At 39.2% G+C, this 17066-nt stretch overlaps 1 protein-coding gene across 1 annotated transcript in view; it reads right to left on the minus strand.

The window, feature by feature from the left end:
- The window catches only part of TPH2 (tryptophan hydroxylase 2), a 51821-nt gene that overhangs the window by 19086 nt on the left and 15669 nt on the right, over positions 1 to 17066 (minus strand). Inside the window, exons 7-8 of the mRNA XM_063394908.1 lie at positions 16524 to 16659; positions 11452 to 11578 (exon numbers count right to left, since the gene is read on the minus strand). Coding sequence (XP_063250978.1) covers positions 11452 to 11578; positions 16524 to 16659 — 263 coding nt within the window. The remainder of the gene's footprint in view (positions 1 to 11451; positions 11579 to 16523; positions 16660 to 17066) is intronic.

Here is a 17066-nt window from a genome sequence, read left to right on the forward strand (position 1 = left end):
GGTGCTTCTCGTGCTGCCATTCCCTGAAGCAGGCTGTATCCCCACTAATTGCCAGGCCAATTACTGCCTGTGACAGTTGTACTGCAGGGAGTGATGCAGGACAGCCACTGAGCCTCCCATGTCATTTTAGCCAAGAATGGGTACGAGCCTCTTGTGTACATGATCAGCTGCAAAACCCCTAATGTATCTACTAACGAAGGGTGGCTGTATCTTCAGAAAGGGGAGCAGGCTCCTGGGGATGAAAGGATATCAGAACTCTTTCAAGTTCTGTAACTGTGGGGGTAAAAACACTTTGAAAGAAGAGACAAGGACAACTGGCCAATGAAGTTTTAGAATTCTAACTTAAAGGAAAAAAAATGCACTATTTCTTAACAGTCATATTCATTTCAAATTTATTTCTGAAGAGCAAAAGAGAGTTAGGATTTCATTCCAAAATTACCAACATCCATACTAATTTTCTAAACATTTTAAAAAGAAAATTAAGTTCTTGTATCTATTTAGAGAAAACTGATTTAATAGCTAAGACTTGTTTTCAAACATCACAGTTTCTAACAGCAACACTGCATTTAAACCCAATGTTCTTTTAATCACATAAATGCCAAGGGACTCCCAAAAGCTTTTGTGACTCTTAATGCATTAACTCAACCTGCTTTGCTAAAAAGAAGCAAAAAAAGATAGTAGGCATAAGCACAAAAGTGTAAGTTCTATTCATGTCAAGCTGACAGACAGATCAAAGAAGAAAAGTAGCTCAGGGAATTTTAAATATCTATTAATTTTGCTACTAAAAATATATACAAATTGAAGATGTTTTTCACAGCCCCAAACAAAATCTTTTTCAAGTATAGTTGAGCACTTTCTTGCAGCACCCTGATTTTCAGCAGTGAGGGCATGTAAAATGAATCCATCATAACCAGAGTAGTCAACTGAGTCACCACTGACTTACTTGCCAGCAGTGTGTAAACACAAAGCAAATCGCATGAACATGTATTCAGCAAGGTGGAAAAAATATATACTGAGCAAATACCTGTGAGCAGAGAGATCATGGCTATTCACTGTACCAAAGTCAAAGGAATTTACAGTGTCTGTGGTCTGGAAGTGACTTACCAAGTGTGAAGGTCACTCCAAAATTGTCACTAATGAACAGATTCCATGGATATGTAAGAATTCTGTGCTTGTACAGGTCCTAAATTCATTGCAGATATATAGTATAGATCTGTATATAACCTAATATGCTTATTCAAAGATGAAAAATTAATCCTATAAAGGTGTTTACATTTGAGAGATGTAAAATGTCTTGTACAACTATAATTTTAGCGACTTTTATGTAGTCAAATGATATAATTATTGCAATTACAGCCTACTGATTCAAGGTAGGGAACAAAAACCTCTAGGGAAAAAAAAGAGTAATAGGGTTTACAGGCAATAATAATCTGTGAGTTCCCACTCTTTCCAACATATCTTGAAAAAGCTCTGAGCTTAAACTTCTTTATCTAGCACTATTAGTAGATGCCATCTCTGTGAATGTCTACAGAAAGTTCTCTGTAAGGTACAGAATATATAAAACTTACAGCTAACAACTGAAACCGGGTTCTTCAGTCTAAACTAATGCTATGTCTGATGCAAAAGCAAACCGAGAGAATAGAGAGTGGAGAGGTTGTTCAAAGTGCACCTGAGAGGGTACCAGCATGTTGAAGTTCTGTTGACCTTGAACTGCAACAATTTCAGCCACAGCTGGAATCAAACCGAAACAACCAAAGTTAACAGTCACAAGGTCCTTCTCTGTAACCATGTCTTTGGCTTCAACAATGCTTTCAGGTTTAGAGTATTTGCTTTAACTTTTCAAAATCATCAACAAACAAAACAAAAACCTTCATACAATAACTTCAGAAGACTTCCTGGTTCTAAGAATTAGCTAACAGTTGTTGCATGCTGTACCACACAGGTTTGGACAAAGGAAAAACACTACTGCAAAATCGCATGTCCTCCAGAATCAATTCAATCACTGCAGAAACCCTTATTTCTAAATAAGATGTTTTGGAAAGTAAATTATAAAAATTAACTTTACAGCAACAAATTCTACTTTCATTTGCATGTGTACAACTCCACATTTTAGGAGATGGTACACATGGAAATGAGGTTAGTATTTAGCCCACGGACCTAGCTTATTGAAAGCAATGGCAAACTGCCCCCTGGGCCTCTCTAGCATCAGCATTGGACTTATAAATATATAATTAAGATATACTTGCAAAATTATTATGGTAGATCTCCCAAAAATATCTCAATTAAAAATTTATGGGACAATATTCCATCCAGCACTTTGATGCCATTTGATGGAAAGGTGACGACAGGCATAAGAACCACTTCCAAAGTTGCAGCACTAAGGAATTAAGCCCTTGGCATAGTTATGGATGCCAGAAGCACTCTATCTTACTTCCATACGTTAATCTGTGCATACAAAGAAAGCACTCAAACATGCTGGGTGAAATAATTAGACTGAACACCTGAGGTATGTCCAGTCCTGTGGTTGTGAACATTAAGCTGGCATCTGTTCAGCTCTCTACAGGTATGTATTTTAAGACTCCTACCATATGATACTATTTGGGTTATGCACAACAGCTACATGTATGAATGTCCTTTTGGAAGCAAAATTATTTACTGAACTATCCCAGACAATAAAAAGAATAGTGAACAGTTTGAGGACATCAGTGAGGCCACACCTCACTGTGCGGAGTGCTGTGTCCAGTTTTGGGCTCCCCAGTATAAGAGAGAGATGGAATTCCTGGAGCAAGTTCAGCAAAGACTATGAAGATAAATCAGAGACTCAAGAGCATCTCTCTTATGAGAGAGACTGAGGGAGCTGGGTCCGTTCAGCCTTGAAAGGAGATGACTGAGAGGGAACCTCATCAATTTCTATCAGTATTTGAAGGCAAGGTGTCAAGAGGATGTCTCCAGGCTCTTCTGAGTGGTGCCAAGAAATAGGGCAAGAGGCAATGGGCAGACACTGATGCACAGGAAGTTCCACCTGAACTTGAGGAAGAACGTTACAGTGGGGATAATCGTGCACTCAAACACATTGCACAGAGAGGTCATGGAGTCTCCCTCACTGGAGACATTCAAAAACCATCTGGAACACAACTCTGTGCAATGTGATCCAGGATAACCCTTCTTGAGCAGGGAGGCTGGACCAGATCATCCCTTGTGGTGCCTCCCAACCTTACCCATTCTGTGATACTTTGACTCCGTGCTTACACATAACTGTTTTGGTTTCTGCCTGAGTGCAGAATCTCCCTGCTTCCTTCTCCTGACTGGGTCACTGACTCCTGAAAAGAGGGTTGGGTACACAGGGTAGCAGCTGTGGTTGCACAGCACAATGCAGCAGGATGTGCAGATCCCTGAGCAAAGGGAGCCTGAAGCTGGCCCATCCCAACACCACTGTGGGTCCCAGCCAGGTAACCAGGCAGCTGGGGAGCTGCTTCAAAGAGAACCTTTCCTGCAGTCACCAATGCTATTTTTGCACAGCACTCCTCTGCTGCTCTGGCTTCATGGCTCCAACTTCTCCACCTGTGCACCCACAGCACAGACCTTCCCTTAGTCCTAAGCAAGGCCTAGACATAGCTGAAAGGAGCTGCCACACCCTAAATGCCTTCACTACCCCATATACCTGTGTGCTGCTGCTGGAGGATGGCCATGTCTTGTACAAATGACTTCAATAATGTGTTAAGAGTGTCAACAATACCTACACAGAGCCCAGGATTCTCGCTTTCCTTCTACATACTGCTGAAAGCACAGAGGCAGTCAGGAACAGCAGCAGCAATTTATCCCAAACCTTTCCGTTATTGCTCCTTTCCCCCTGATATTTAAACCTTTATTCCAGTAACTTATGAGTGATTTGTTAGTAGTTGTTACCCAAACTGTTTGTCTTACTGTTGCTCCCTGGAAGCTTATGCTGGAAACTTTATTTTTTGCTGGTTACATATGTTCTATAAAAGACACTTTATGTCTTTTTGCTAATACATTATCAACTCTAGGTCAAAAGAGAAAACAAATATGCAAAAAATCCGATCAAAATTCATAGACTCCTTTCACCATTCCTCAGCCTTTCTCTACTGGATTCAACAACTGAATTGGAAGATGCTTGCCACTTGCATGCACTCCTAAATGCCACTATTTTTTTCTAAGCTATTTTCAGGCTCACTTTCATTACTACTGTAGCAGAGCAAGTGTTCAGTGTGTGAGCTACTGAACTACTGGCAAAGATCACTATTGTAGGATCTGCAATTTCTTAATGAAAATGAAGTTGCTTCTGAAAATAAACAAATGTAATTAGCAAGCCAGTGCTGTGTGAAATTTGCACCATTCTCTTGTTAACCTCTATGTCAAAATATATTACTTGTGTGCATGAAAATTTGCATTTGCAGTTCAGTAACTTCACAGATTATGATCTAACCACTTTTGGAAACAAAATGCTACAAGAAATAGAAGGAAATTCAGACTCTAGCTGCAATTTGTTATTTTAATAGATCCTTTTCCTTTAGTCTTTCTAACTGCTTAGGGCTTGATCTTCATAAATCACATCCTGTCTAAAATGAACTGTATTATTTCTATAGTAAAGTTTCTAATTTCTTCCCTGCTCCCAATTAAGTCAAATTAGCTCTCTCTTTCGTCTAGCATCCTCATTACAGGGCTGGGCACAATATATACATATTTATAAGTACTTTATAGAACAGCTGCTTCTAGCTACTTGTGAGCACAAAATTTAGTCTATTAGGACAATATGAGATCCTTCCAAAAGGCAGATTACTGACTTGACCAACTGGGCACCCTTGTAGTAACAGGTGAGCCCTCTTGCACCTTCTTAGCTTTGAGGGACCCAGTATAAAGCACAAGATGTTTCTTTTCGAGATTATATTGATCTGCCCCTTTCTAATCACAAACTGGAGGGACTCATATCCTTGTATGGTGAAGCAAGTGGATGTACTGAATCCTACTTTCCTTCTGCATCCAGCATATTTCTTTCATCCCTAAGCAACAACTTGTGTCAGCACTACAACACCAGGTCTAGTCTTCCTATCATACAAAAGGTCTCACTTCTATAGCAAGCACATCCAAAACTGCCTTGACTCCACAGTGCTACTCCTAATCAAAACTCCAGTTGGTGTTCAAGCTGCTGATTTACTGTGTTCCATAGCCTGGTGACTGATATATCCTCTCTCTTTTCCAGTTCTAGCTGGAAAGGTGGAAAGGATTCAGGAGAGGAATAACATCCTCAATAGCAGGAGGAGTTAGTAAGAAAACGATTGGTTTCCTATCCAGGAAGAGAGAACTAAGCAAATATATGTGTTATGTAGTCATGATTGCATACAGAAAGCCCCCAGGGATGATTTGATCCTTCTCTCTTAATATACAAAAAACCTAGTAGGAATCAGTTTAAAAGCAACGAAATGAGACAGTTCACCAGACAGTGAATAGTTGAGCCATAGAGGTCATTGACAAAGTTACTGCAGGTACTAAAAATTTATGTGTCTTTGAACATAAACAGCTGTCTCTGGACAGATATCCTTTCAGATAATTAGGTACACAGAAGTTACATTTGTGGGAAGAAGAGTTCCCCAATTTCCTGACTGGTGAGAAGCTTGGAAAGCATTTAAAAATAATCAGATATGCTCATCCTGTACTTTCATCTCTGCTAAGCAGCTATTTATGATGGGCACAAGTCACCAGCCATAGCCTTGACCAGCACAGCAATTCTTACAGATCCAAACCTGGAAACAGATTCTCCATACCCAGAAGAAAAGGCCTTAGCAGACTGCCACAATTCCTGCAGAAAATACTGAGCATTAGCTCCCAATTCCAGTAATGGAACTCTTCAATCTGCAGGGCTGGTTTAAAGCTGGTTAAGTATCTCTGCTGATACTTTCCTTCTTGTACCACAAACATTTGACAGAATGACTGTAAAAATGCACTTCAGGAGAACACTGCAGTATTCTAAAATATTAAATATTGATCCCTGGAATCCACAGTTGGTTTTTTTCCCCCTTAGTCCTGTTCTGTGACATATGTAATATCTTTTCTGCCCACCTTTTTGATTATGCATAACGTAGGAAGGACTTCACATCAGTGCTTCAGCAACATTATCAGAAAGTATTGCTGAAACAAACCCTTAAAAATGGAGAGGATTACTTTTTATTAATTCCTTTAGAACATTTTTCAGAGCAAGCCCACAAATTACAGAATGGTTTTAGAAGAACAGTCAGTGAGCCCAGCAACATCTAACCAAAGTAATCCATTAGTAAGTTATCCTTTCCTTCTGATTCAAACACACCTGTGTGACTTTGTAATGGTCAAGAAAGCCACAAAACTTCATCTGCTTCCACTTCTGCTCCTTGTTATAGTTTCGGTTTTCATACTTGGGCGATTTCCAAATACATCTTCAAATGGGTGGTTTTGCCTGGCCCAAGTCAGGAACAGAAACCTTGCCCATGCCATCTACTGATGAACAATACAGATCATAGTATAGCAGGACAATGTCTGTCTCTAGCTATCCATCATACCTGATTTCAGCTTTATTGTCCTAGCTTTTACCCTGGGAATTGATTCCTCTCCCTTAAGTGACATACAGCCCAAATCAGAGTAATTTCATATGTCTCCTGTGAGCCCATCAAAATTTACTCAAGCAGTTTTAAGTCATATTCACTCTCAGCTCTTCATGCTGCAGCGCCTTTATTCACTAACTACAGGTGTACCCAGAAGTAACAGTTTTGCAAGAAACTCCATTATGTCACCACTGCATTTAAGGTACTCACTGTCCTCACTCTTGGCATCTGTCACACATACATGGCACGCAACTGGGATACAGAAAAAAGACCAGACAGAGATTTGAATGTGAAATTTCAATATCCTCTGTGACTGCCATAGCTCTTGGGCTATAATACCGGGTTTCAGTTGGCCAATACATAATTATTTTTATATGTCAGAATAGCTTCAGCAGAGGAACTGGTCACAGACTTACAATGATGGTTAGTTCCCCATCAATCATTTCACAACTATAAATGAGAAGCGCATAGGCAGTCTTGGTTTTTTAGATGTACAGTGGGAATGTTCAAAATCTCTGATTTTCTTCTCAGCTCCATTTGCTCATCCATGGAGGAAAACAGTAAGCCAGTTCACAAACTGTACTTACAGCCTAGCAGTACTAAATAGCCCCTATGGGAAATCTAATCTGTTATTTGAGAAGATGAGAAGCAATTGTATCTAGTGAGACCACAAACACTCAGTCTTCCCTAAGTTACCAAATCTACTCAGTCTTTATCCAAAATGCTCCCTTTGTTCCATTCTGGTTATCTCCTCAGCAAACATAATGGAGAACTGTCCTGAATTATGTGCCAGATTTTCACGTGGGAAAAGGACTAGAATGATGTCAACAAGACCAGAAAATATAGATTCTGAGGTAAGACAGGCAAGTAAAGTCACAAGAATTACCACAACCCAGGGAAAGGCAGTTTTGAATGTTGTTTTTAACTCAGTATATAATTCTAAAATATTTTGTTCGTGATACATACACAGATAAAATGAAGTTAGCTTTAGAAATTAACTACTGGCCTCAGTCACCATCCAGGCAAGGTAAAACTTCTAGATTCATAACAAGTCTGAAATGCATTTACAAGATCTCGTCACACACAATTCCTTCAAATTTATAAGGAATTTTTGTGGCTTTCTACTTAAAGGACAGCCAGAACTAAGGAAATTTCTTGATTTGTACTGTCTCATGTTGTTAAAATTCAAGAACAAATATTATCAAGAAAGATGAAAAGTTGAAAGTTTTACAGCTCTAAAGAACTTAATGTTTAAATATAACTTCCAGTGAATAATGACTGGGAAAAAACTTAGTGAAACTAATTAGGCCCTAATGACCATATTCTTGGGAGGAAAGATCTGGTGATGAACTGCATGAAAAAGGCACTCTGCTGACTCCTTTTCTGAACTGACACCCACTGAATTTCACCTACACAAACACATCCTATACATAGTGCATCTTGAAGGGGCAACCTGAGCAGTGCTGAAACAAGAGTCAGGAGTCATTTCTGCCATTAGCAAGATAGGCAGGTTCCTGCTTAGCAACTTGCAGCCTTACAAAGACAGCTCCCAAGTCCACAAATTACAAGTTAACACTGAAATGTAAATCAAGATGCATTTCTTGATACAATTTTTCTGACAAAACCTTACGTTATGTGCTGTTAAGTGTTGTAAATGATATACTATGTAAATTAGTTGGAACACCTCATGTCAAGTCCTCTCTACAGTTTATGGTTTGATAGGTAAGCAGAAAAGACAGCCTTTTTTATTTCTGTACTGTGTGAAAATAGAAAGACCAGACATGCTGAAAAATCTGCTCAAAAGCAGTTTTAGAAAATCAATCAGAACAGGACAAGACATGAGTAACGATGATGATAATAATTAGAACCCAGACATGCATGGTCAATATTGCATTTCTTCAATCAGTAACTGCATTATACCACACCCCTTGAAAAGAAGTGGATGGTGCAAATATTTTGATCTGTTTCAGTCACAATCTCTGTCACCCTTTTTTTGTGTCTTCCCTCTTTCTTACTCTCCTAAAAGATTGTAAATGAAAATGGACTCTCTCAACAAACCACTACAAAGTCTTTTGGCTCTTTCAGTATTCCACTCTCATGACAAAGCAGAAGCAATTCCTTTATTCTTTCCCCCATCTGACTACAAGACCACAAGAGGATGAAGGGAACTTGCATACTGTCTTTTCAGCTCTCTTCCCCTGCAGCCATTCTTCTCCTCCAGCTGGCCAGTACCAGAGCCCCTGCAATGCTCTCCCATTTAGTTCCAGCCCTTGATGGGGCTGCACAGACATGACTAATTGCAATTTACAAAACACTTCTAGTCTGCCCAGGCAGCAGGCTCCAGCTTGCTTTACATCCAATGTGTCAGCCCTGCAGGGACAAAAACATCAGACGCTTCCTTTGCAGCTCAGGGCAGGGCACAAAGCACAGATCTATCAAAGCTAATACACAGTGTCTTTTCGAGAGCAGAATGCAGCACAAGATTATGAAACCACCTGTAATAAGTCTTCTCTTTCTGGTCTGAATTCCTAAGAGGTGTTTTCCTCTTTTCCTAATGCCATTGTCCTTCCTGTAATGGCTCAGCACCTAATGTCACTATCTTTTGAAACAGGTCAGGCTAATGGCAAGCTTGCTTTGGGCATATTGATTCAAGCTCATTAATATGCACACTCTCTCTCCATTCGTTTCTCTATTTACTTTGAAGTCGCTTTGCTGGAACCTTCAGTGCTTTTCTGTGTTAAGGCTCTTGGCTGGCATTTCTCAGCTTGCTGCGTCTGTTTTTTATCTAGGATGGAAATGGGACTGAACACGCTGCAAATGTTAGTCAATGGCACCTCAGGTGACATTTGGTGCCCAGCTGAATGAATTTCTTGGCCTCCTCACCCTCACCACTGAGAGGTATTCTTTCTACCTGCTCTCAAGTTGGCTGTTTACATTGCACATTTTAGGGCAAGTAACATCTCTGTATTTGTCAAGCATCTACCCCAGGGGAGCACAGCCCTTCACTGTGCTCCAACAAAAATAACACTGGCTGACTCTTTCTTCCACCTGAAAGAGCTATTTCCAGCATAGGAGGAGAAATCAACTTTGACTCAGATATCAGATTCTCAGTGTGATAAGGGAAAGTGATTCAGCTGTCTTCTTTTATTTTTTGCTTTATGATTCAAGAGCCGCTCATTGTTCAGATGACACAGTCAGTCATAACTGGGAACTTCTGTGAGGGGGATGAGTACAAGGATTTATATAATATTCAGAGGTCATTTTATATTAATATCTCTACCCAAACAGACCAGTACCAAATTCATCCTCTGCAACAGGCTCATGTCATCCGAGGTTATTTTGGAGCAAATATCTGGAAATACAGTTTTCCTCAAAGTACTTACAGGGACAGCCAGTAAGGTAGTTTCTCCTGAGATTGCATGTTATGGTAAGGTGGGTCTGTTTCCTACTAAGTCTCTCCCAAGCAAATGTGGAAATACCCACTCAACGTGCATGATTCCTCGATAAAAACAAGTGTTTCTTCTCCACAGACAACCATTAGAAAAACAAGGAACACACCCAGAATCATGTGAGAGGAGTTAGCCATGAGCAAGGCATCAGGCCTGTCTAACTAAGGAGTGAAGACATTTTGATTAAATTTAGTGGCTTCTTCTGGAAGGAGCCAGAAGATTCAAATCAAACAGGATTCAAATCAAACAAAGGGGTAAAAACACCTTTTTTCGCAGATAGGACTCTAAGCCTCTGCTAAACCAGCACATCAAAACTTCTGCAGTTTAACTGAACCTAATCTGACTCCACATCCAACACTTATTTTCAAGCCTTTAAATCCCCACTGCACTTTATGTGTAGAAGAGCAGCAGTATGCTGCAAAAGTTTTAAGGTAACCAATTCTCCCACTCCACCTCACAAATTATTTCAGAAGATAAAATGTTTAAATGTGGAGCTTTACAAATATGGAGCTTTTTAATCCAATATAGTTCCTTAAATTATCTGCCACTTTAGTTTTAACAGGATCCACCAAAGGAAATATACAATAAGTTAAAACAACTGAACAAACCAAGTGCTAAAGACCAGTGGTCACTAACTGATGTCATGTTGCAAAGGGTCACATCCCAGTTACTGGAATTCAACAGAGCAGGGCTGACAGGTGCTCAGGAGCAGAGGCTCATGACAGCTTGACAGGGTCCCTCACACACAGGCCGTTCAGGCTCCAGTCCCAGCAGCACCTAACAGCTTTAACACACAGACAGCTCACACTGACTGCTGACTTGTGCCTCACTTGATGCAACATAGAATCCATTTCCCAGCTGCTGGCCGAGGTACTTGGTCTTGACCTAGATCTACTGCTGCACAGCCCTGGCTTAGTAACTACATATTCTCCACGGGGAGCAGCAGGCAAAGATGCATTGTCATCTTAAAATCCATTGCACACTGGAATACAATTAAAAGCTGCAAAACTGAACAGTGAATACAGAAATATCAGTGCTAAGAGACAAAGTAGCCACCTGTGGAGGAGCTAACAGTCTAGAGATCAGAGCACACATTAAAATATTTTATGGGGTTTTTTTCCCCAAATTTACCTTTTTTACTCATTTCCAGCACCTTAAAGCAAACAAAATTCATCTCAGTTAGCCCTGAAAATTTGTGATTATTGAAAATAAAATTGAAATTCATTACTTAGTGTGATCAGCTTTGGTCTTCTACAAAACAACAGGAAAACACTTAAAGCTCTGTGATTGTCACATCATAGTCCCCTGGAATATGAAAATGTAGCCAGCTCTAATAAGACAGTGCACATCTGTTCATCAGCTAAAAAGGAAGAGAGATGAGAGCATGTCACAAAGAGATTTTGACTCACAGTGGCTAATTTCTGAACATCTTCATCAGATGCTCCCAGTGAAGCAAGTCCTATCTCTTGTGAAAACTGTGCAAATTTGGGATCAGCAAGTAGAGGCACATGTCCCAAGAGTTCATGGCATGTATCCCTAAGGGAATGGAAATGAAAAGAGAGTCATTACAGAAATTAATACAATAATAATTCCATAATTAATTTAACATAAGCCATTTTGCACGGGTCTGACCCCTGTCTTAGAAGTCTTACAATGAAACATGGTTTTTGCAGTGTAGTTCTTCCCTGTGTATATGGTTTCTATGTGTAGGTAGAAACGCACACATTTGCTTCTGTTAAATAGGATATATATCATTAAACCCCAGCTGTTCTGTGATTTGCTCATCATTTCCAGATTGAGTGGAAGAGCCTGATCACTACAATCTTTCAGACTTGGTGACATGAAGACTGAACTGCCCAGGGGAAAGCCAGATGTCCCACAAGTACAGTTTTCAGCTTTTCGCTCCACATAAAACAAAATCCAAGACATTCCCTCTTCCTCTTGTCCATTCCTCTTTCTGTACCTGGATAGCACTCCACACCAAACATTTTGCCACTTGCCCCCAGAAATATGGTACAATATTTATAGAGATTTCTGTGTGCCTGATTTCTCCTGTAGATCCTACTGCAATTACTGGGTACTTTTGTTATGCAGTCTACTTGTCAGCAAGCAGATTTCAGAAAAAGCAGAGAATCCCAATCATTTCAAAAAGAACAGCTGTTCACATCTGTAAGTGCATTGTTAGTCATGACAAAGTGCAGACATAAGTGTACAGAAAACTGCTAACGGAAGTGCACATGCATCATCTACAAAAGCTTTCAAACAATTCTGAAAGTTTTGCTGCATTTGTTCGCAGGAAATAATGGACTCGGTAGTAAAGTTCACTTTAAAAATCCAATCTGACATTTCCTTTGCTTTCGTCTCTTCAAAGACATTTCTCTTTTTTTTTTTATCCTAAGCTGTAAACAAATGTTTTAAAGGCAGGGAGAAAACATCAAGTTTTCTGCCTTCTACCCAAAATCATCCAATTTGTCTTTTACAAACTATTCTTGTTTGAAAAGTCACAGAACATGACATTTCAGATAAATCATGAACAGAAAAACAACCCTCTATATAATTTAAAGTCTTCTTACTCAGTATCCTCACCAAGGAGTCTGAACCAATAATGTGTAGGTAGATAGTAGTAAATAGAAGTTTCTGAGTATACAAATGAAGATTCAAGTTTTTGGTATTCCTAGTTCGCATCACCGAAATTGTATCAAATACAGTTCCAATACTGGATGGACACATACAGGTCTTTCTTCTCAGTTCAAATGGTCTCACTGACAGATGCAGACCAACTTTTGCTCATGTTACAGTCACACCTTTTGGTGAGACAAGCACCTCTCTGAAGTTGTGCGTGACAAGTTTGAGCCAACTTCACATGTGAGCAATTCATTCAACGAGACCCATAGTGTAGATGGGAGTCCCTTTCCCATTGGAACTCAGACTGGTAAAATTGGTTAGCTCTGCATGCCTCCATTTCTTTGTTCAGGAGGTGGTTTGCATCACTTGACTGGATAATTATCAAAGCTAAAGGCCCCTCTTTGATTAATTCAGTTCCAATCACAATTTCTTCTATCATCTTCTGCAAGATTTAGCTCACTGACAATGCAAAGGACAGCTGGGGAATATAGTTTGCAGTCTGACAGACACACCACTGCCCAGTACTGAGCAATTCACTGGAGGAACCTGATTTATCCAACCCTCAATTTCCAACATAAAAATGGGCCACAAAGCCCATTCTCTGGAAGCTCAGCACATCAATTCTTACCTCCACTGGGCAAACCAACACTAATTTCTGAGCATGTGTGCTCTGCTCCATCAGTCCAGATATATTTAGCTTTGTATCAGTAGTTCAAGCCGAAGCAAACAGTGCAACTGGCCCCAAGTTCCTGGCTCCAGGTAAGCACACTCATCTGCAAGCAGGCTTCTACTGCAGCACTGCTACTACTGACACCTGAGCGAGTGCCTCCATCTCTGTGTTCCTGTGCTGAAGCCACAACCCCCAGAAATAAATAAGCAAAGGTGATTTATTCCCAGTTCTGCACTGGGACAACATGGTCTTTGGTATGTCCACTCTTGCAGACAAAATTAGAACAGACAAAGCCTAATCCCATTGACTTGTCTCTCTTGGCAAGGAAGGCAGAAGATATTTCTCTCATGCCTTTAGCTTGTAGATTCTTCCATTAAAGCTATGCAAAGTAGTATTTTGAATGTGCAGTTACAAAGAGGGAAGCTTAAAGCAAAAAGCATATGAACAAAAAAATCCTCCAAACCCACAAAATCTTTCAGGCAGAAACATGAAACCTGCATTGGGGAATGTCACTGGAGCCTTTTAGACTTCCCTGCCAGTCTGGCCCTTTGTAGATAGTCTAAACAATATAATTCTTTGCTTAACTACCAAGGCTTGATTCTTTTGTTTTGTCTTATTCTGAAAATAATTAAGTTCCTTTAATTTATTCACACACATTGCTCAGAGAAAATAAGATTTTTGTAATTCACTTTTCACAGCAAAAGATTTTTCTTGAAGTAAATTACTTAGTAAAGCAGAAGAAATCTACGTAACTCAGAGAATGTAGTAGAAACATAATTAAAATCAGCAAGAAATATCTTTTAAAGTGCATACGGTAGTGATACAGATCAAACCAAATGAACTCTCTAATTGTATCTAGCTCTGTAGCCTGGGTGTTAAATCTGATGGAAAGCCCACTGAAGTCAAAGGGAGCCTTTTTACCAGGTTTATGTCACTGAAATGCAACATTCACCAGCCAGGGACCTGCAGCAAACCTCATTACAGCCCCATATATCAACCAGGAGATCTCAGGGCATTGCAGCTACTGCAGAAGATGAAGAGCTGTCCTCATTTGAGTCAATTTAGTTTTGCCACTGATTTAAAAAAGCACTAGGCTTTCACTCTACACTTCTGGTAACACTTACTGTGTGTTCTAGGTTATGGAAAAAAACCTAAACACATTTTAAAAACGATTTTCAAAATTTTCCAATGGAAAACTGGAAAAAAAACGTCTGATAGTCAGTACACATTACTTAACTAATGTGAACCAGTAGGTCTGGAAGAAGAGGGTATACCATCATTAGAAAATGACAATTTAAATCCTCTGTTAGTCATATTTAGAGGTGTTAAGACCACAACCTGTACTTTTAAGTTCAGCCCAAATAAGGAATAAAACCCCTCATTCTAACTCAACTGTTATTATTAGTCAGCTGCTTTCCAGACAGCATGACCAGAAAGGTTACCAAAAAAGCAGCTGCCATTACTAAGGATCAGCTATGATCCACTGCATAATTCTGAATGTAAGCAGTATTCTGAAAACTACAGGGTTCTCAAATACACAAATCAATGAACCAAAGAACATCAGGAAATGCACAGACACACTTAATTGCTTCCTGGAAGGTATTATTGCCTTTATCCTATTGGAGTTATGTACCTAAATCTCTTATCAGTAGATGAAAATGTTCTTGTAGTTGTACTAAGTTAATAAATGTCATCATTCTTTTGCTGAACACTGGTCCATGCTGCAGCCTGAAACACTGGCTTCCCACATGAGAGAAAATCATTGATGCAAAGCCTGGTACTTCCCTTGTATCATTTTTATTTTCTTGAACTTTCTACAGATATTTTTAAATAGACCAGAAGAGGTTCAGCCCTTCCTTCCATCCAAGCCCTTCTTTCAAGATTTTTCATTCTATCAATTTGCCTGCAAATTTAAGAGATTAAAATTCTAATTACAGACGTTATAGAAGTGACTGAATTTCTTCAGGGGTCACCACCTCCTTTCCAAAAGAAACATGCACACAAAGCTAGCCTCAGAGCATTTTAGCAAGTACTTTGCCCAGTTCAGACGCTGAGGAAATAGGTAGATAAGTGTCTAACAGCACCACCTGGTGACTCTTGCCAGAATAAAGCTACTGCATTTTTAGATACAGCTTAGTATGCCGTGCCAATAAACCTTTTCTATTCAAAAATATTACTCCATGGTTTTGGCAGTCAGTCCATGAAATCAAACTTAGGCCTGAGTCCAAATGTTTACAGGACTGGAGCTGAATACATATGTATGAATTCTTTGTGTAAATTTGGAAAAAAATCAAACACACTCAAGTAGTCCAAGCTGATTAAACCACAGCTACAATTTCATGCTAACTGCCTGACGACTGATACACTGCAAAAATGTCATTCCTGTGGTTACAAGACCAGCAGATACCTTTGCTAAAACTACCTCCATGTTATCTAAATGACATGTATGTTCTGCTGTTACTGCACAGAATACAACATATATAACACAGGAAAAGAACTACAATCTCTTTGATCTTCTTTTTCCCCACTTTTCATCAGAAGACCATATATTTCATAAAAACTCGCAATATTCTGTTTTGGAAAAACTGCAATACTAATGCTGTCCCATAAAGTCATAATTAAAATGTTTCTTAGTTCTGTCATAATTTCCCTGTAACAGGCTTCATGTCTAATATTTTCTCTTGGTAAGAGAATAGTGTCCCATGTATTGCTTGTGTTGTGTTACAGGAGAGAAATGAAATTCAGCTCTGGAACTTGATCCAAAAAAAATAAAAATGGGAACACAAATAACCAAATTAAAATTCTGAAAGCAGGTTTTTTCCAAGATATTCAGGAGGGTTTTCTTCCACAACTTCTTTCTAGTTGTCCAGCAGAAAATAAAATTGTAGACACTTCTTCAAAATTTTTAGGTGAAAACTCATTTTTTTCACTGAAATATAATTTAAATAGTATTTCTGATCCTCTATATAAATAACCCAGTTATTCAAGACCCTTGTAAAAAGTCAACAAAAGAGCCTTTGAATTAAATTCTGTCTCACCAATGTGAAGGATTTTGTCATCAACCGTGTAAGAATAATTTCCCATTTTGTAGAAAGGTCCCTCTTTTCAATCTTGGCAAATTCACTTGCTCCTTCCAAGAAACTGGTGAGTTATTTTTTCAGTACTACAGTGAAGGCAGCAACTTACGGTTCCGGTGTGTAGAGGGGATCGGAGCCGTGCCGGATGTACTGAGTGCAGTGAAAGACTCTGTAAGCTAAGCCAGCTAGAAAGTCACGGGGAGACAGGTACCCAGCAACTGGTCTCACTGTGAAGCCAGACCTTTCTGAAGTGAAGGAGATAATAAAACACCACAATACATATATGACTGTACCACTTTCTGGTGACAGATCTGTTGTTAATTATTCCACCAGAAGCATGACACAAAGAATCTTGACGATCACCACACACCATTTCCAATAATTAAGTACAAGAAGTGTTTTGCATTGCTAGCATACACATAATGAAAACCGCTTGAGGTATTCCAAAGTTGGTCTTAATATCTTTTAAAAAAAATGCTAAGGTCCCATAAGTGATGTTTTTAAAATTTTTATGTCTTGGTACCAAATGAAAGAGAAGTTTCCATATCGAAAATATGCAAAATATGTTAAAAACCTAACAGAGCAGAATAGGATTAAAACAAATCTGTCTTTATTTTTACAGATAAAATATTGTTTGTGTCAATAAAATACT

Source organism: Prinia subflava, chromosome 4, assembly GCF_021018805.1.
Source record: "Prinia subflava isolate CZ2003 ecotype Zambia chromosome 4, Cam_Psub_1.2, whole genome shotgun sequence".
Lineage (NCBI taxonomy): Eukaryota > Metazoa > Chordata > Aves > Passeriformes > Cisticolidae > Prinia > Prinia subflava.